Below are 19,790 nucleotides of genomic sequence, written 5' to 3'. Positions count from 1 at the left end.
ACCCTCTCTCACCCCTCCTCACCTTCTCCCTCGCTCCCTCTCTCACCCCTCCCTCCCCCCAACTCCTTCCCTCACCTCTCCCTCACCCCCTTTCACCTACCGCCTTCACCCCCCTCACCCCTCCCTCACCCCCTTTCACCTACCGCCTTCACCCCCCTCACCCCTCCCTCACTTCTCCCTCACCCCTCCTTCACCCCCTCCCCCACCCCTACCTCACCCCCTCCCTCATCTCCTTCCTCACCTACCTCACACACCCCCTCATTCCCCTTCCTTCATCTCCCTCCCTCATCCACACCCCCTTCCTCACTACCCCTCTTTCCTTCACTCACTCTCCCTCACAATCCTCTGCATTTCACCTCCAGCTCTCCCACAACCCCTCCCTCACACCAAAGCTTTGGTAATGGGAGTTCCCTCGACCCCAGCATCTCCTACCAGCTCCTGCACAGTTCTGGATGTGAGAACAACATCCCATGTTCAGGTGTGGTAGCTTGGAGGAAACTGCTCTTCTTACTGGGATATCATGAGGGCTTCCTGGAGGAAGTGGCATTCCTGAAGGATGAGTTGATGAGAGGGGCTGGTAAGGAGTCCCAAGCCGAGGGAGCAGCACGGTTTTTGCCTGAACACCTGCAGCACAGGTGTGGAGGCGCAGGACACGGCCATCTGTGGGTGTAGTGTGGAAGCGGAGACTCAGGGCAGCCAGGAGGGCCTCATGTGCCCAAGGGTGCCTTCCCCTCCCCTGGGGACCTAGTTCACTGCTGGTCACAGGAACTGGTTGGCCCAGTGGTTAGCAGAGCTGGGCCTGATGGGCGGCTGAGGTGCAGACATGGGCGCCTATCATTCTCCCTCCTCCAGGTTCCAGCCTCAAAGGGTGGGGCAACCACCAGGCGGGAGGCGGCAGATGCAAGAGTGGGCCTGGCTGGTGGTTGAGGATGTCACAGACTCAGCCCCAGGCTTGAGTCCAGTTGGTCAGGGATGGAGCTGGGGGTAGCTGGGCGCTGGGAGGGCAGTCCAAGGACAGTGGGGCTCAGGACCTGGCTGACATGGGCCTCGGGGCAAGGCGGTGGGTGCACACAGATGGACGGGGAGTCAGCAGTCCTCGGGCCAGGCAGCCCCTCACTGAGGAATGACACCCTGCCCACACGGCCTGGGGAGTCAGGGCCTCAGGTCATGTCAGGCAGCCCTGAGGAGGTGCGTGTATCCTCCACGGCCTCAGGTGGGGCCACCTAGGACTTGCCCAGGCCACACACTGGCCTGCGCCCTGCCTGCCTCGGAGGTTTCCTGCCTTCAGCTGACGCAGTCATAGAATGTTACTGTCCCTGGAGACCCCTCCTTCACCCTCCAGGGGCAAGTCACACCTGTCTACACCCTTCACCCAGACACCTGTCACCTTCACTAAGTGTGTGTCTCCTTTACCCAGGCATTAGAGGCATCTGGAGCAAGGTGGTAAATTCCTAAAAGGATTTCTGAGGGGGAGGGGGTGCTGTGACAGAGCGCAGGCTCAAGGAGGAGTCCCGAGGGAGGGATCCCATTTCACAGGTAGGCAAAGGGGCTGAGACTGGAGCACAGGCCCTGGCCCTGTGGCTCAGGGTGGAGGAGGGAGAGGGCAGCTAGGGCTGTCCCCCGGCCACCCCACTCAGTGGGCGCGTGGCAGCCTGGCAGGTGGGAGGGCTCTGAGGCACTGGCTTTCCTTGCCCCCTGGCCCTCAGTTCCCTGAAGGGGCAGGCACTGTGATGACCCAAGCAGCAGGGCTGCATGGTAATGGGACGTCATGTCCTGGAGCTCCATACTCCACTGGCAGCCTGGTTCCCACTGTCACATGCGCTGGGACCCTGCGACTGAGCAGGGTCCCTCCAGGAGCTGCGCCCATAGCCTCGCCCTGCCAGTGGCATCGCCCCAGCATTAGGGGTTCCCAGCACCTTCTGGGGCAAAGCCTGGGTGCCTCCAGAAACCCCCTGGAAAATGCAAACTCATGATGATTCTGTGGGTTGACAAATATTCTCATTTCCCCACAAAAAGGCTTGGGGGAGGAGCTGACAAGGGGAGGGAATCAGGTCTCCTCCGGTCCAGGCTCAGCAGCTGGGTGTGTGTGTGTGTGTGTGTGTCACAGGTGTGAGGAGGGGGCAGTGTGGGGGATATCTGAGGTGGGGAGGCAGTGCCTGGGGGCTTATCCGAGGCAGGTGAGTCCATGTGGAGGGCGTCCTGTCTGGGGGTCTGTGCCAGCAGCTGGATGTGGGGATGCTGGGAATACCAGGGCCAGCCCCAGCTGGAGCAGCCATAGCTGCAGTCATCTCTGAAACACTCCTGAGACTGAGGAATGAGGCAGGCTGAGAGAACTTGAACATTTAATATGGTCAGCACCTTGTAAGGTGAAGGTGTGTTTTTTACACAAATTATAAATAATGAAAAATATGCATTTAGAAAAAGAAGCAGCAGTCCCCTTGGCGGGCCGGCTCGAGGACTCTTTGGTTGAGTGGCAGGTGAGGCCCTGGGTCCGGGGTCTGTCAGAGCCCCCCTAGGTCATCTGCCAGGAAGGCCAGCAGGTAGCGGCTGACATGTCTGTCGATGATGACAGGTGAGAAACCGAGGACGCGCCGGGTCCCTGGCAGGCCCTTGGGGTCTAGAAGACAAAAGGGGAGGCAAAAGCTCAAGAACCAGTCCCAGAGGTGAATTCTGTGTTTCCATCCCTCCTGCGGGGGTGGTTGGGAACGGGCACTGGGACAGGGTGCTCCCTCCCAGTCATGGTCTCAGCTTGAGTTGAAAAGACAAGAATTAGGGCAGATTCCAGAGCCCCCAGCTCCCACCCGAGTGACCCACGGGCCTTTGAGTCCTGCCATGTGTGCCTGTGTCCCCGCACCCAGTAAGCCTTCCAGCACAACAAACTCAGGCATCACAGAAAAGGGAGACGGGGCAGGCCAGGCTGGGTGCCAGTAGAGGGGCCCTGGAAGGTTCCTGTGCATCAGGCCTGTGGCTGCTGGAGAGACCCAAGGCCCTGGGGCACGTGACCTGCTCAAGGGCCCCACATGGTTCAAGGTCACAGATGTGGCAGGGCTTTGTAACACCCAGAGTCCTGGCTGCACCCCTCCTCCCGCTAGAGGTCATCATTCTCTGGTTCCCAAGGGTGGCAGGGGCCAGTGGACGCTGGGAGCCTCCTCACATCCCCTTTCTCAGGAGCCCTGCGAGGTGACACCATCCCACTGCACAGGTGTGGACACTGAGGTACGGAGAGGCCAAGGGGTCCCAAATTGGGCAGGGTCTGGGGCCCTGGCTTGGTGGCAGAGGGGAAGCAGGCCCAGCCCCATGAGGATCCGCTTGCACCCACCTGGCGGATAGCAGTACAGGAGCAGGGCCAGTCCCACAGCAAGGCCCAGGCCAGCCAGGAAGCTCATGGGTCCTGGGGAGAAACCAGCGTGAACAGGGCTCCCCTGGGCCTCAGAGGGGTGGGGTCCTGAGGCCCGGGGGCTGCGCAGGGGAGTGGGGGTGCCAGGCTGAGGTGCTGCCTGAAGAGCCCCCAAACGAGCACCTTAGGGGGTCTGTCACCAACAGAAGGCCAGGAATGGAGCCAGACTTGGGGTGGAGAAGCCCCTGAGGCGGAGATGGAGCCTTGGGGAGGGTAAAGAGAGAGGGAGAGAGAGGGAGGGGCAGCAGGGAGGTGTTACCCCTGTTACTCAGCTCGCCGCTCTGGCTGCCCGAGTCTAGCTCTGTGCAATCTGAGTTCTCTGGAAACAAAACCACAGAGCATAGTTAGTCAACGGGCAGGGCCGGAGAACAAGGTAGTCACCCCGCAGGAAGCCCAAGGTTGCTGCTGCCTCCTGGGGCCGCCAGGCCGAACCAGGCTGTGGCACCTGAGGCTAGCCCTCCTCAGGGAACTATGCACAGTCTGGGTCTTCTCCTCTGGTCCAACTCCTGGACGGGCCTAAAGGCACCCGGGAGCCACAGAAGGTGCTCTACCTCCAGTGGGGCCAAGGCTTGGCCCTGCCTGGTTTTGAAAGCCCCCTGTGGCATACTCGTGGCTGGAGAGGGAGAGCCAGTCCCACCTGCAGGGCTGGGCCTCCCCTCGAGCTCTCCCCGCCCACCGTCTGCACTGTGTTCTGTGAGGCGTGGGGAGGCCTCCAGGGGGTCAGAGACCACAGCCCAGTAGCCTGGGACAAGCCGCCCAGTCCCTCTGGTCTCTGGTCCTGTTGTCTAAGGGCAAGGGGCAGTAGCCCCTCCTCCAGGGGCCCTGAGCCCAGAGGCGTCAGATCAGAGTTGCCATCTTCAACTTGATATGCCCCCCACGTCCCGGCAGCTCTGTGGGCCCAGGCTACTGGCATCCACATGACTCCCAGGGCCTGAGTCCACACTGCCTGAGGACAGGAGCCTCAAAACTGAAATGCACGTGCTTCGGACCAGCCATCCGTGCCTGACAATGCCCTATGGAAACACCCACACGTGTGCAGATCGCTGCAATGAAAGGGTCCGTCATGGGGTTGGGTAATTCCAGCTGGGACCGCCTAGGAGCGCCATGCAGCTGTGGGAATAAGGCTGCTGTCCACACAGACGTGAAGGGATCCCCGTGGAATGAGGTTAGAAAAGGAAGGGCAAGAGTGGACGTACAAGATGCCCCATGCTGTGTGAAAACTGCCATGAGAGAGAGACGGAGGAAGGGGGAGAAAGTGGGAGACAGAGACCAACATCTGCACTGCCTGTGCCTGCCACACTCTCCCCTCGGGGCCAGAGGGTGGCCTCTGGGGAGGGGCTGAGGCGAGAGGGGATGCCAGGCCTGGGCTGCAGCAGACTTGGGTGGTCATGGAGGACATCCATGCCATCAACGGCAGGCTGGGGTGCCCTCCCCGGGCCAGCACCAAGCATGCATGGTTGGTGATGTGGAACTTACGCAGAGCGTGGCGGCTGGGCAGGCGGCTGTGCAGGGGCTGGGCATGGATATACAGGGCTCGGTAGAACTCCTGGCAGTCCCGCTCACCGCTCCGCTGCAGGTGGCTCAGGAGGTCACAGAGCCGCACACGCAAGGATGCCTTGGGGTTCCGGAACTGAGGGTACAAGGGGGTGCCAGGGAAGATCAGGCCAGGGGGGCTGGCTGTGGGTCAGGGCAGGGCACCAAGGTCAGGCCCCCAGCCTCAGCTTCCCTGTTGGGTGTCAGGACACCTGCTGGATGGCAGCTCCTGTGACAACCTGCCCCTTACCCACACCACATAGTGCCTGGCATTGCCTCTGTCACAGGCATCACTGCTACTCCTCATACTCCCTGTGGGGTGGGAGGTTGGGAAACAGGCTGGGAGCGGTCACAAAGAAAGCACAGGGCTGGCCGGGTGCGGTGGCTCATGCCTGTAATCCCAGCACTTTGGGAGGCTGAGGCAGGCAGATCACGAGGTCAGGAGATCGAGACCATCCTGGCTAACACGGTGAAACCCCCGACTCTACTAAAAATACAAAAAACTTAGCCAGCTGTGGTGGTGGGCACCTGTAGTCCCAGCTACTCGGGAGGCTGAGGCAGGAGAATGGTATGAACCCGGGAGGCGGAGCTTGCAGTGAGCTAAGATCGTGCCACTGCACTCCAGCCTGGGCGACAGAGCAAGACTCCATCTCAAAAAAAAGAAAGCACAGGGCTGGTGACATCATTCCAAGTGTTGGGACATAGTGTGGCTTCCTGTGTGACCTTAGCCAGCTACTCCACCCCTCAGAGACTTGGTTTCTTCATTTGTAAAAAAGGGATAATGAACCCTCATGGTAGGCTGTGACAGGGAATTAATGAAGTGATGGTATAAGTGCTAACTTCTGTTATTTTTCAGTCTACAGAATGTGATTCAAGTTTTAAAGAAGTAAGTTGAAGCCAGGCGCGATGGCTCATGCCTATAATCCCAGCACTTTGGGAGGCTAAGGCAGGCGGATCAGGAGTTCCAGGTCAGGAGTTTGACACCAGCCTGGCCAACATGGTAAAACCCCATCTCTACTAAAAGTACAAAAAATTAACTGGGCATGATGGTGCATGTTTAATCCCAGCTTCTTGGGAGGCTGAGGCCAGAGGATTGCTTGAAACTGGGAGGCAGAGGTTGCACTGAGCCGAGATCACGCCACTGCACGCCAGCCTGGGTGACAGAGACTCCATCTCAAAAAAAAAAAAAAAAAAAAGACAAAAGTTTTGGCTCTTTTGATGTGTATGACAGAGAAATGTGTGGTTCTCAAGGTCAGTGGACAGGCCACTGGGCCTTGACCTCCAGGACCTGGAGTCTGTGGCCTGGTGCTGCCACCTGGTGGCAGCATATCATTCTACACAGCCACAGGGAACTGGAGTTAAACCATGGCAGTGTGAAAATGGCAGGCAGATGGGTGGCAGGAGCTATGGTGTCTGTGAGGAAGGAATGTGCTTTTTCTTGTATAAACGTCTGAAACTTTCTAAACTTTTTAAAAGTGAACATGCATTAGACTTCAATTGCAATAATAAGAGATTTGGATTTGAGCTCCTAACTTTTAAAATTACTGTACCACCTTCAAAACGGAAGAAGCACCTGAGCCAGTAGCAGGGCCCGTGTTGACTCCTGTTCTGTCGTGGGCCAACCTCATTGTTCCAGGAGATGCCCCAACCCTCAGGATAGCCCTGCACGTGGCACCTGTCAAGGAACAGGTGGCTCAGTAGGGGCGCCAGAGCCACAGATGTGGGTAGGGTCAGCAGGGTGTGGCTAACTCTCTCATCCAATGTCCCCTCAGGGCCACCTGGCACTGGGGTGATGGAGCAGAACAGACCTCCCAAGACAGAGCGCAGGAATTGCATCTCAAATGCCATCTCCAGCAGAGCCACCCTGGTGTGCCCAGCTCTGCAGCTCTGAGAGGCCAGGGCCATGTGACAGAGTGACAGCCACTGGCCCTGGGCACTTTCCCAAATAATAGGATGAACTCAAGATGTGGCCTGACACTCCTGAAATGAGTGGCCCTGGGCAAGTGGCTGCCTCTTGAGCCTTCGGACCACCTCTGTGAGATGGGGTGATGAGCGTGGCTGCCCACAGGGCTACAGGGCCATCTGGCGACAAGGGCTCTCGGGCAGGCATTTACCCGGCTCAGCTCAGTCAGTCCTCACCACACCTGCCAGGCAGGGGCTCTCGGTGTCCACTCCACACATGGGGAGGCTGGGGTTCTGAGGGGACCAGCCCGCTCAGCACTGCTGAGAGGGGCAGACTGGGGCGCGGCTGTGGGGTGGGTCAGCATCTGCCTTCCTAGAAGCTCGGCTGCCTACCTGTGACATGCTGGGCTTTCCAGCCTCGTACAGTAATATAGAAATTAGAGAAAAGGAAGCAATTGTTTGCCCGCTTTGAACCTTCGGAAGATGCAGAGTGCAAAGCCCTGTGGCACTGGGGTGGGCCAGGCCCATCCTCTGTTCCCCATCCCACTTCGGCTCTCCCTCTGCCTCCTCCCTCCTCACCCCTCCCTCCTGCCCTCTTTCTCGCCTCCCTCCATATCTTATACTGTCGTGTCCTTCATGTATTGTCACATGTTATCTCCTGTAACCTCCCAGCAACTCGGGAAGGGGACAGCAGACCCAATGACATATGAAGAAACCGAGGCACAGAGAGCTGATGTTCCGGGCCTGTTTGGGCTCACCCCAAAGGGCCAGTTTGTAGCTCAGGCAGCCTTAGTAGCCAGGTCCAGATGTGTCACCTCTGAATCCTGACATACCTAGTGTGTCATCCCATGAGAGAATGACCCAGGGCTGGTCACCAGCTTCTCCCAGCCCAGAAAGGAAGGGAAACTGAGCAGTGTCTCGGGCACCCCCCTCACCTCCTCAGCACCTTTTCCGCCTCCTTGTTGGTAAGGATCTGTGGGTAGTAACGGTTCAGCTGGAGGATGATCCTGTCCACCTGCTGCTCACTCAAGCGCCCGTGGCCTGTCAGGAAAGGTGTGTCCTGCACCAGGCGGTCACAATAGGTCTGATCTAAAACAGATAGCACAGGGGCATGAGCCAGCACAGCCCAAGGGGACCAGAGACGACAGCCTCGTACTGACACTGACCACAGGAAGGCATCACCCCCAAGGTGGGTGCCCACCAGGAGGGTGAACCTGCAGAATCACAGCCATCCCAGCCTGTGTGGTGCGCGTTGCCCAGCTGAGAGCTGCCCCTGGCCTGCCAACCTGCCTCTCCAGAAGATGGAAGTGAGGGGTTGTGGTGGAAACCCACTTTCACAGAGCTTATCACAGAAAACAAACTCAGAGGGGCGAAGAATCTACTTTTCATGGGCCACCTGCAGGGCCATCAGGAAATAGCTCAGTTCTGGGGAAGGTACAGGTGGCACAGGTGGCTCAGAATGCCCAGGGCCAGGCACGGTGGCTCAGACCAGTTGCTATGGCTCACATCCGTAATACCAACATTTTGGGAGGCTGAGGTGGGTGGATCACTTGAGCTCAGGAGTTTGAGATCAAGAATGCCCAGATGTGCGCTCTGCAGATCTTCACAGTGGCACAGATACAGGGACACAGGGCTCAGGGTGGCCCGTGCTGAGATCACCATGGGACACAGTGTGTCTGCAAGGCCTTAAGAAGCTTCTACCAACAGTAAACCAGTGAGTTCTTCCAGAGGGCTAGAAATGCTTTTCATTTGCCTTTTTTTTTTTCCAGAATCACCATTAAAATATCATTGTACCACCTTTTCCATTAAGAATGTTTCTTACAATGGCAGATGTTTAAGGCTGAGCGGTGGAGTGATGACGGAAGGGCATGGAGAGGATGGGGCACAGGACCCCCACAGGGACTGAACAAGTGCATCACCTTACATACTTGTGGCAGCTTGTCCTGTTTCCCCATGTACACAAAGAAAATATTTATAGAATATAACACAAAAGAAACTGAGAAGGGACTCTAAATGTGTTACTATAAAATATCAACAAAACACAAAAGAAGGCAGTAATAGAATAAATGAGGGTCAAAAAAGCTACAAGACATACAGGAAACAAATAGCAAAATGGCAGTAGTAATACATTCCTTATCAGCAATTACTTCAAATGCAAATAGGTTAAACTTTCTTTCTTTTTTTTTTTTTTTTGAGATAAGAGTCTTGCTCTGTCACCCAAGCTGGAGTGCAGTGGCCCAATCTCAGCTCACTGCAACCTCCGCCTCCTGGGTTCAAGCAATTCTTCCTGGGATTACAGGCATGTGCCACAACACCCAGCTGGTTTTTTTTTTTTCTTTCTTTTTTTTTTTAGTAGAGATGGGGTTTCACCATGTTGGCCAGGCTGGTGTCAAACTCCTGACCTCAGGTGATCTGCCTACCTCAGCCTCCCAAAGTGCTGGGAATACAGGTGTAAGCCACCGCACCCAGCCAAATTTTCCTATCAAAAGGCATAGATTGGCAGAGTGGATTTTTAAAATATGATACAACTAAGTGCTGTCTACAAAAGACTCACTTTAGATCTAAAGACACAAAGAAGTTGAAAATGAAAGGATGTAAAAAAAATCCCATACAAATAGTAAACAAAAGAGAGATGAGGTAAGTATACTAATATCAGACAAAATAGACTATAAGTCAAAAACTATTACAAGAGATTAAAAAGTACATTATGTATTAATAAAAGGATAAATTCATCAATAATATGTAACAGTTATAAACATATATGCACCAAATATCAGAGCTTCAAAATATATGAAGCAAACACTGGCAGAATTGAAGGGAGAAATAGATATCTCTATAATAATATTTGGAGACTTCAAAACACCACTTTCAGTAAGAGACAGAACCACTAGACAGAAGATAAATGAGGAAACAGGACTTCAACAACACCGTAAGCCAATTATACCTGGCAGACATACACAGAACACTCCATCCCACAATAAAGAAGAGAGATTTTTATCAAGTGCACATGAAACATTCCCCAAGATAGGGCACAAAACAAGTTTGTAGCCACAAAATAAGCTTTAATATATTCAAAAAGGTTGAAATCATATAAAAAATATTTTCTGATCACATAGAATGAAACCAGAAATCAATAATAGAAAACTAAAAAAACTCACAAATATGTGAAAATTAAACAGCCAGTGGGGCCAGGCATGGTGGCTCACACCTGTAATCACAGCACTTTGGGAAGCTGAGGCAGGCAGATCACTTGAGGCCAGAAGTTTGAGACCAGCCTGGCCAACATGGCAAAACCCCATCTCTACTAAAAATACAAAACTTAGCCGGGCATGTTGGCGCACGCTTGTAATCCCAGCTACCTGGGAGGCTGAGGCACGAGAATTCCTTGAACCTGGGAGGTAGAGGTTGTAGTGAGCTGAATTTGTGCCACTGCACTCCAGCCTGGGTGACAGGGCAAGACTCTGTCTCAAACAAACAAACAAAAAACCAATGGGTCAAAAGAGAAATCATGAGGTAAATTAGGAGGTAACATGAGAAAGGCAGAAACACACACACACACACACACGCACACATGCACGCATGCACACACACACACACACACACACACACCCTACACCACGCTAAAACCTAAGGGATGCAGCAAAAACAATGCTGAGAGGGAAAATTATAGTTGCAAATGCATATATTAAAAAAATCTTAAATCAGTAACCTAACATTACACCTTAAGGAATGAGAAAAGGAAAAAGTAAAGACCAGAGAGCTTGAAGAGCAAACTAAACCCAAAGCTCACAGAAGGAAGGATATAATCAAGATTAGAGTGAAGACAAATGAAATAGAGAATCGAAAAACAGTGGGGAAAAATCAAGAAAACCAAAGTTGATTCTTTGATAACATCAATAAAAATGACAAAACTAGCTAGACTGACAAAGAAAAACAAGAGAAGACCCAAATTACTAGTATCAGGAATAAAAGTGAGGACATTACCATGAACTTTACAGAAATAAAAAGGAATATAAGAGAATACTATGAACATTTGTATACCAACAAATTGGATAACGTAAATAAAATGAAAACATTCCTACAAACACAATCTACCGAAACGGAACTGTGAAGAAATAGAAAATCTGACCAATAACTAGTAAGATTAAATCAGTAATCAAAAATGTCCCAAGAAAGAAAAGCTCAGGACCAGATAGCTTTGCTGGTTAATTCTACCATACATTTAAAGAAGAACTAATACCAATCCTTCTCAAACTTACAAAAAAAACTGAAGACGAGAGAACACTTCATAACTAATTCTATGAGGTCAGCTTTACCCTGATACCAAAACCAGACAAAGTCACTTCAAGAAAAGAAAACCACTTTGGGAGACAGAGGCAGAAGAGTCACTTGATGCCAGGAATTCAAGACCACACTTGGGCAATACAGCAAGACCTTGTCTCTGTGAAAAAAGAAAAATGGAAAAGAACACTACAGACCAATACTCTTTATGAATATTGATGGAAAAATCAATAAAATCCAGCTAATCAAATTCAGCAGCATATTAAAAGAAGTATACATTGATTTATTCCTGGAATACAAGGATGGTTTAACATGTACAAATCAAAAATCAATCAATGAAATATACCACATTAATAGAATGAAGGAAAAAATACATGGCCATTTCAGTTGACATAGAAAAAGCATTTGATAAATGTCATCATTCTTTCTTGATATAAATATTCAATTAATTAGGTCTAGAAGATGCTATGGTTTGAATGTGTCAACAAGCATGTATTGGAAACCTAATCCTCAAAGTAACAGTACTGAGAGATAGAGCCTAATGGGAGGTATGTAGGTCATGGTGGCTCTACTGTCATGAAGGGATTAATGCCAATTATAAAAGGGCTTGAAGTTTCAAATTTGTTTTCTTCCTCTCTTGCTCCCTCTCATTCTCTCTAGCCCTTCTGCCTTCCACCATGGGATAACACAGCAAGAAGACCCTTACCAGATGCTGGCTCCCTGATCTTGGACTTCCAAAACTCTAGAAGCATGAGCCTATAAATTTCTGCTCATTATAAATTCCCCAGTTTCAAGTGTTCTGTTATAGCAGCACAAAATGGACTAATACAGAAGGAAATTTCATCAACATGATAAAGGCCATAGAGTTGGCACTCTATCTCTGCAGTTTCCATAGCCAGGGATTAAATCTACAGCAGATATAAAATATTTGGGGAAAAGCAATACAAAATAACAATACAACCAAAAAAATACAAGTTTTAAAAATACAGTACAACAACGATTTACATAGCATTTACATTGTGTTAGGTATTATAAGTAACCTAGAGATAATTTAAAATATACGGAAGGATGTGTATAGGTGCAAATATTATAGCACTTTATATAAGGGATTTGAACATCCTCAGATTATTTTGAGGGGATTCCTGGAACCATCCCACCTCATATATTGAAGGACATTTTTATATGAAAAGCCCACAGCTAACATCATACCTTAACGGTGAAAGACCGAAAGCTTCTTCTTTAAGATCAGGAACAAGATAAAGATGTCTGCTCTTACCACTTCTATTCAACATAGTACTAGCAGTTCTAACCAGAGCAATTAGGCAAAAAAAGGAAAAGGGAATAAAAGGCATCCAAATTGTAAAGGAAGAAGTGTAAAATTTTCTCTGTTCACAGATGACATGATTTTATATATAGAAAACCCTAAAATCTTTTTCTTTAAAGTCAGAGCTAATTAAAAGCATGCAGCAAGGTTGCAAGATACAAAATCAACACACAAAAATATTTCATCTCTACATATTAACAATGAACAATCCAAAAATTAAGAAAACGACTCAATTTATAATAGCATTGAAAAGAATAAAATACTTAGGAAAAAATTTAATCAAGAAGGCAAAAATCTTGTACACTGAAAGCCACAAAACATTGCTGCAAGCACTACCCAGAGCAATCTACAGATTCGATGCAATCCCTATCAAAATCTTAAGTGTTTTTTGCAGAAATAGAAAAACCCACCCCAAAACTCATATAGAATTTCAAGATACCTGTATAGCCAACAACAAAAATCTTAAAAAAAAAAAAAAACAACAACAGGGTTGGAGGACTCATATTTCCTGCTTTCCAAACTTAGTGTAAAAATATACAATAATGAAAACAATGTGGTACTATCATAAAGACAGACATATGGGTCACTGGCATAGAATAAGAGAGTCTAGAATTAAACCCTATTTTTAATTAAAAGAGTGGAAGAAAAGAAAGTGAAAAAACAGTTCACATAAATGAAAGAAATATTTGCAACGCATATATCTCATAAGGAATTAGTATCCATACTCCATAAAGAACTCCTACAACTGAACAGCAAAAGACACAGAGAACCCAATTCAAAAATAGGCAAAGAACTTGAATAGACATTTCTCTAAAGAAAATATACAACTAGCCATCAAGCACACAAAAAAATGGTCATCAGGCCAGGTGCAGTGGCTCACACCTGTAATCCCAGCACTTTGGGAGGCTAAGAGGGGCAGATCACCTGAGGTCACCTAAGGTCAGGAGTTCGAGACCAGCCTGGCCAACATGGAGAAACCCTGTCTCTACTAAAAGTACAAAAATTAGTCGGGCATGGTGGTGCGTGTCTGTAATCCCAACTACTTGGGAGGCTGAGGCAGGAGAATCACTTGAACCCAGGAGGTGGAAGTTACAGTTAGCCGAGATCGCGCCACTGCACTCCAGTCTGGGAAACAGAGCGAGACTTGGTCTCAAATAAAAAAAAAAAAAAAAATGCTGATCATTAGTCATTAAGGAAATTCAAATAAAAACCACAATGAGATATCACTTCGTACTCATTAGGATAGCTATATATTAATATAACAAATGTTGGTGAGGATATGGAGAAATTCAAACTCTTCGGCATTAGTGGTGAAAATGTAAAATAGTGCAGCCACTGTGGAAAAAAACAGTATAGCAGGTCCTCAAAAATCTAAACATAGAATTATCATGTGATGGCCGGCACGGTGGCTCACACCTGTAATCCCAGCACTTTGGGAGGCAGAGGCAGTCAGATCATGCAGTCAGGAGATCGAGACCATCCTGGCTAACATGGTGAAACCCGGTCTCTACTAAAAATACAAAAATTAGCCGGGTGTGATGGCGGGCACCTGTAATACCAGCTACTTGGGAGGCTGAGGCAGGAGAATCGCTTCAACCCGGGCGGTAGAGGTTGCAGTGAGCCAAGATCATGCCACTGCACTCCAGCCTGGGCAACAGTGAGACTCCGTCTCAAAAAAAAAAAAAAAAAGAATTACCGTGTGATCCAGAAATTCTACTTCTAGGTATGTACCCTAGAAAACAAAAAGCAGGAACTCAGTCGGGGGTGGTGGCTCACACCTGTCATCCCAGCACTTTGGGAGGCTGAGGTGGGCAGATCGCTTGGGGTCAGAAGCTCAAGACCAGCATGGCCAACATGGCGAAGCCCCGTCTCTACTAAAAATTCAAAAAGCTAGCCAGGCGTGGTGGCACTCGCCTGTAGTGCCAGCTACTCAGGGGGCTGAGGCACGAGAATCACTTGAACCCAGGAGGCGGAGGTTGCACTAAGCCAAGATCACACCACTGTACTCCAGCCTGGGCAACAAAGTGAGACTCTGTCTCAAATAAATAAATAAATAAATAAATGCAGGAACTCAAATGGATACTTGCACACTGGTTTTCATAGCAGCACTATTCAAAATAGCCAAAAGATGGAAACAGTGCAAATGTTCACCAAAAGACGAATGAATTATCAAAATGTGGTATATACCTATGTACAATGGAATATTACTCAGCCCTAAAAAGGAAGGAAATTATGATATGTGGATGTTACAACATGGACGAACCTTGAAAACATTATGCTAAGTGCAATAAACAAGGCACAAACGGACAAATATATGATTCCAATTATATGAAGTACTTAGAGGGGTCAAATTCATAGAGACAGAAAATAGAATAGAGATTACCAGGAGGTGTGGGCAGAAGGAGAAAGGGGAGTTATTGTTTAACGGGTACAAAATTTCTGTTTGGGATGATAAAGAAGTTCTGGAAATGGCCAGTGGTGATGACTACACAACACTGTGAGTGTATTTAGTATCACTGAAGTGTACACTGAAAAATGGGTAAGAAGGTAAATGTTATGTTTCCGTATATTTTCTCACAAAAAAATGTAAATGGATAAACTCTGGTTTATCCATACAACGAATATTATTCAGTGCTAAAAAGAAATGAAGGTTGGGCGCGGTGGCTCACGCCTGTCATCCCAGCACTTTGGGAGGCCAAGGCAGGTGAATCGTTTAACCTGGGAGGCGGAGGTTGCAGTGAGCCGAGAGTGCACCACTGCACTCCAGGCCAGGCAACAGTGAGACTCTGTCTCAAAGAAAAAACCAAAAACAAAAACAGTGTCGTCATGTTGAACACAGTGGGGCCCCCTCTTGGGTTTCCTCCTTGAGGCACAGACTCAACAGATTGTTTTACTTTGTCATGTCTCTTTCCAGTTGCCACTTCCTCCTGGCTGGTCTTTCTGCACCCCAGAATGTGGACCCGCCCCAAAAGCAGCCATGCTCCGTGGGGCCCTGTGCAGACCCTACAGACTGAGGCCCAGGTGAGAACAGCCCGTCTCAGTACGCTCGCCCTGTGCCGGGCTGGGGACCACGGTGATGGGCAGATCCATCCTCCAGGGGCTCACAGTGTAGGGGTGCGGGCTGGCATTCACCAAGCAAACCCACAAACGTATCCTTAACCCCGGAGATACGTGCCCTCCAGAGAACAATAGGGGGGCCATCCTGGTTCACAGGGCCCCTGATGATGCCCACATTGAGGCCATCAGCCACTCCATCATCTGGCTGAAGCCACTCACCGTGGGCCGTGCAGGGAGGCAGATGGCTGGGGGCTGGAAAGGTTGGCTCAGCCCTCACCTGCACTGAGTCCCACAGCAGCCTATGCGGACTTGCCAGCAGCCCCATCATGGTGAGGAAGCTGAGCACATGGACATCAAGTGACCTGCCAAGGCCACATGGACAGGCCCAGCTGGGCAGTCTGGGTCCAGTGCCTGCAGCCCTCTCGTTAAATAACTAAGATGAATTAGCCAAAATTCACAGAGCAATCCCATATGTCTGGCACTCTGTGAGCCCTACGTCACCTACGACCTTCATCCTTCCAACAGCTCTGCAACATAAGGACAACCACCAGCCCCATTTTCAGGTAGGGAAACTAAGGCACAGTGAGAAGATAAGGTACCTGCCCAAGACTGCAACCAGATATGAAGTGACAGATCAAGATCCAGGCCCAGGCACAGCCGTGTTGAGGACCACCTCTTGATATTCAGACGTTCTGCCTCTCTAATTAACATGGAAATTCACTGTAATCAGCTACAGCAGTCTACTCCCTGCCAGACCAAAAGCACGCCCAAGGCTGTCCTCTCCAGCATTGCCCACTTGGCTGAGCACCCAGTAGGTGCTCACTAAAGAGTTCTGCAGGCCGGACGCGGTGGCTCACGCCTATAATCCCAGCACTTTGGGAGGCCAAGGCAGATGGATCATGAGGTCAGGAGTTCAAGACCAGCCTGGCCAACATGGTGAAACCCCATCTCTACTAAAAATACAAAAAAAATTAGCTGGTCGTGCTGGCACACACCTGTATTCCCAGCTACTCAGAAGGCTGAGCCAGCTACTCAGGAGGCTAAGGCAGAAGAATTGCTTGAACCCGGGAGGCAGAGGTTGCAGTGAGCCAAGATTGCACCACTGCACTCCAGCCTGGGTAGCAGAATGAGACTCTGTCTCAAAAAAAAAAAAAAAAAAGTTCTGCAATGTATGGTCCAAGACCCAGGGGCAAGGGCTGTAGGTGGACCATGGCCAGCATCCTGTAGTGGCTTCCTCCTGCCCTGCAAGCCGCTAACCAGGCGGAGCCTCCGCTGCTGCAGAGCCATGAGTCACCGTGAGCCGTGAGTCAGCTGGCACAGGCCGCACGGTCCGGGGGCTGAAGCCGGGCTCTGCGGCTTGGGGGTCCTGTGCTTCCTGTGGTTGCGAGTTGTGCACACAAACAGGCAGCACTTGGAAGCCAGAAGAGGCACAAGAAGGGAAACCATCTCGGTGCCAGCTCCCGATAAACAAGTCCCCGAACTGTTTTTACAGGACAAAGGAAGATGGCTCGCTCTGGCACAGACCCGGCAAGCCTTCACCACACCCTACATCCCCTTCCTTCTTGCCAGGCTGGCACCAGGACTATGGACCCCCCACTCAACCACCCCAATATGAACCTTCTTATCAGCCCAGACTGATGCCCTCAGCCTGGCATTCAAGGCCCCGTGGGAGCTGGCCCCACCCACTCTCACCGGGCCCTCTAGGCCCACAAGACTTCCTGCCTGGCAGTCCCCAACAGCACCATCCTGTCTGGGACCTTCGCCCCAGGCTGAGAATACCTGTTCCTTGGTTTCCACCTGGTTAATTCATGTTCACCTTGCTGTCCTACGTGCAAAAGGCCTTCCTGAGTTCCTGTCATCCCCAACCAATTGGAGTCCAGACACTTGGGCATCAACCTCCTCTCCCGAATTTCTTCCAGGAAACCCCTTCTCTCAGTGCTCAGCCCAACTAAAACTGCTCACTCCCCGGCACAGCCCAGGAGGTAACTTGTCAAGCACCTGCCCCACGCAGACACCTCCTCAGCGTTCTGCAGGCACTGGCTCACATGCGCTGCTCACAGCGAGGGCTGGCGCAAGGCAGGACCCCAGTTGGTGCACGGAGGCAGTGAGCCTGGGACTATGGGTCTGCAGCCTCGCAGGGCTGTCCATATGACCCTCCCAGAGCTGTGCTCCATGGGCCTTGGTTCCCCATCCCAAAACCTAAGGGTTGTGAGGGAATGTCTCCAGGCCCAGTGAGCAGACATAGCAGGTAGGAGGCATACACTGGACAAGGTGAGGCCTACAGTCAGAGCCTTCAGGGACCCCTGCCTGATGTGGTTTCCCAGCTCCAGGGTCCTTATGCAAGGAAGCTTCCCTGACAGGCAGCAAGGGACAAGGTCCCTTTGTGCAGGAAGGCTCCTTAATGGACAGCAAGGCCTCAGGCTCTGCCAACACCCAGTCCCTGGGACAGGGCTCCCTGGAGACCAACACAGCTCTGAGTTGTGTCCCACGCATTCTGATGAACTCACTAAGGGAATTAGGGAATCCCAGCCTGGGCAGGGCACAATTTAAGACTTTGTTTCCCCATCTGTACACAGACGAGATATTCCAGGTGTCCCCATCTGATCATTTTCAAACAGGAATCACCCAACACAGGGTCCAATGCACAGTAAGTGCTCAGAAATGAGAGCCACAAATAAGAAGAGTTAGAAGGGAGGACAAAGGGGAGCAGGTGGCAGCTGGGGTCTCTTGTGGCCTAGGCTGGAAGTCTCTTCTGGCCTGGTGTCCTGGAAGTCATCAGTTTCCAGCCCATGAGATCCTATTTGTGCGCAGGACCTAGGCTGAGACTCAAGAGAGCGAGCACCGAGAGAGGACTAGGGACTTCTGGGGCTACCCTGAGCTCCTGAGCCAATTCTGCTCCATGAAACAGAACAGTAAGAATGAAATGTAGCTTCTGGAAACCTCCATACTCCCTGGCCGGGCTGCTATGGGGTCCTTTACCAGCCCATCACCCTCATGGGGCTTCTCCAACAGGGAAAGGTCCACAGAGCAGAGTCACCCTGTTTGGGATCAGGAGGATGGTGGGCAGGTCCCCAGACCAGAGAGGCCCTGCGGAGGAAGGCTGGGCTGGGGCCACTAGCGTGGAGCACAACAACCTTGGGGGGTCCAGTCGCTGTCCCCGATTCCCTTAGAACTAAACAGGGGCAAGAGCGTCGTGGACCACCGAAGGAGTCTGGGAGACTCCAAGAGTCCCACAGGAATCACATGCCGCCGAGGAACGCATCGCCTGTCCCGCGACCTCGTTGGGGTGGTTGCAAGAATGGAGCGTTGTTTCCGTGGCCAGAATCACAGCAGGACCGCTGTGAATTCTCTCCGGTGTCATTTCTACCAGCTCCCACTCTTTCAGACCAAATTCCCCACCACGGGACACACACACATTGGCAGTGGCTGAGCCCAGACCGCGGCTGTGCAGCCCCACCCTGGAGCTGCCTTGTAGCCCCCGCCCTCTTCGGGCCCCGCACCTGGCCACCACCCATCATGCCCGGCACCGCCTCGGCTGGCATGGCCCCCCCGGGGAGAAGCCCCGGGACACCCACCACTTCGCGGGGGTGCACTCGCGCACTAGCGGCAGCTGACGGGCCAAGGTCACTCGGCCCCCGCTGCCCAGGCGCGGCCTGCAGGCGACTCGCAAGGCAGCCGGACCCCCGGGCCGGGCCACCCATCCAGGGCGCCCGCATCCCTGCCGCCCAGCCGGCCCCGTGCCCACCTGTCATGGCGACGGACACAGCGCCGCCCGCAGTCCCCAGCGGTCTGCCCCGCCGCGCGTCCGCCCCTCGGTCAGCCAGCCGCCCGGTCCACCAGCTCCAGCGAACGCCGCCCGCGGGCCGTGCTCGCCCGCCCCTTTTGGCTAGGCCAGCCCCCCGGCTTTGGCTGTGTAGCCTCGGGGACTCTAAACCCCGCCCTTCGACGAGCCCCGCCCCCTACCGTTAGGCCCCGCCCCTACCGCGCCCACTACGCCTCCGCCAGGGCTCTAAACTCCGCCCCTCTCACTCGAGTCCCGCCCCCTTGCCGTCCTGGGATAGGCCGCTGCGAGGATCCTGGAGCCTTGCCCCTCACTCGAGCCCCGCCCCCTCCGGCGTCGGCTTCCGCGCCTCCCGGAGTTCTGAGCCCCGCCCTGCACCTGAACCCCGCCCCCTCCGACGACGGCTTCCGAGCCACAAGGAACCCCCCCTCCCCGGGCCCCGCCTCTCACTCGGGCCCTGCCTCCTCCGGCGTCGGCTTCCGAGCCTCCGGGAGCCCTGGGCCCCGCCCCTTACT

At 52.0% G+C, this 19,790-nt stretch overlaps 1 protein-coding gene across 5 annotated transcripts; it reads right to left on the bottom strand.

The window, feature by feature from the left end:
- Positions 1–2,325: 2,325 nt before the first annotated feature.
- CARD19 (caspase recruitment domain family member 19) lies at positions 2,326–19,444 on the bottom strand. 5 transcript variants are annotated; one of them, XM_004048278.4, is made up of 6 exons: positions 19,240–19,434; positions 7,779–7,921; positions 4,874–5,027; positions 3,657–3,716; positions 3,320–3,391; positions 2,326–2,617 (listed from the first exon to the last, which is right to left on the bottom strand). In XM_004048278.4, the coding sequence occupies exons 1-6, from the start codon at positions 19,244–19,246 to the stop codon at positions 2,502–2,504; spliced, it is 552 nt and encodes a 183-aa protein (XP_004048326.1). In that variant the 5' UTR covers positions 19,247–19,434; the 3' UTR covers positions 2,326–2,501. The 5 variants fall into 5 exon arrangements, with proteins under 5 accessions (XP_004048326.1, XP_018889712.1, XP_018889713.2 ...); XM_019034167.4 differs by lacking the exon at positions 3,657–3,716; XM_019034168.4 differs by lacking the exons at positions 3,657–3,716; positions 4,874–5,027 and having other exon boundaries at positions 7,768–7,921; positions 19,240–19,435.
- Between the last annotated feature and the right edge of the window lie 346 nt (positions 19,445–19,790).

This window comes from Gorilla gorilla, chromosome 13 (genome assembly GCF_029281585.2).
Source record: "Gorilla gorilla gorilla isolate KB3781 chromosome 13, NHGRI_mGorGor1-v2.1_pri, whole genome shotgun sequence".
NCBI lineage: Eukaryota > Metazoa > Chordata > Mammalia > Primates > Hominidae > Gorilla > Gorilla gorilla.
Note: the sequence above shows the minus strand (reverse complement) of the source record. Positions and strands in the feature narration are given on the sequence as shown.

Excerpts from the sequence above, each read along its gene's own strand:
- CARD19 (XM_055349905.2), bottom strand. Across the intron at positions 5,028-7,778 it reads CCAACAAGGAGGCGGAAAAG|TTCCGGAACCCCAAGGCATC; the intron begins GTGCTGAGGAGG and ends TTGTACCCTCAG.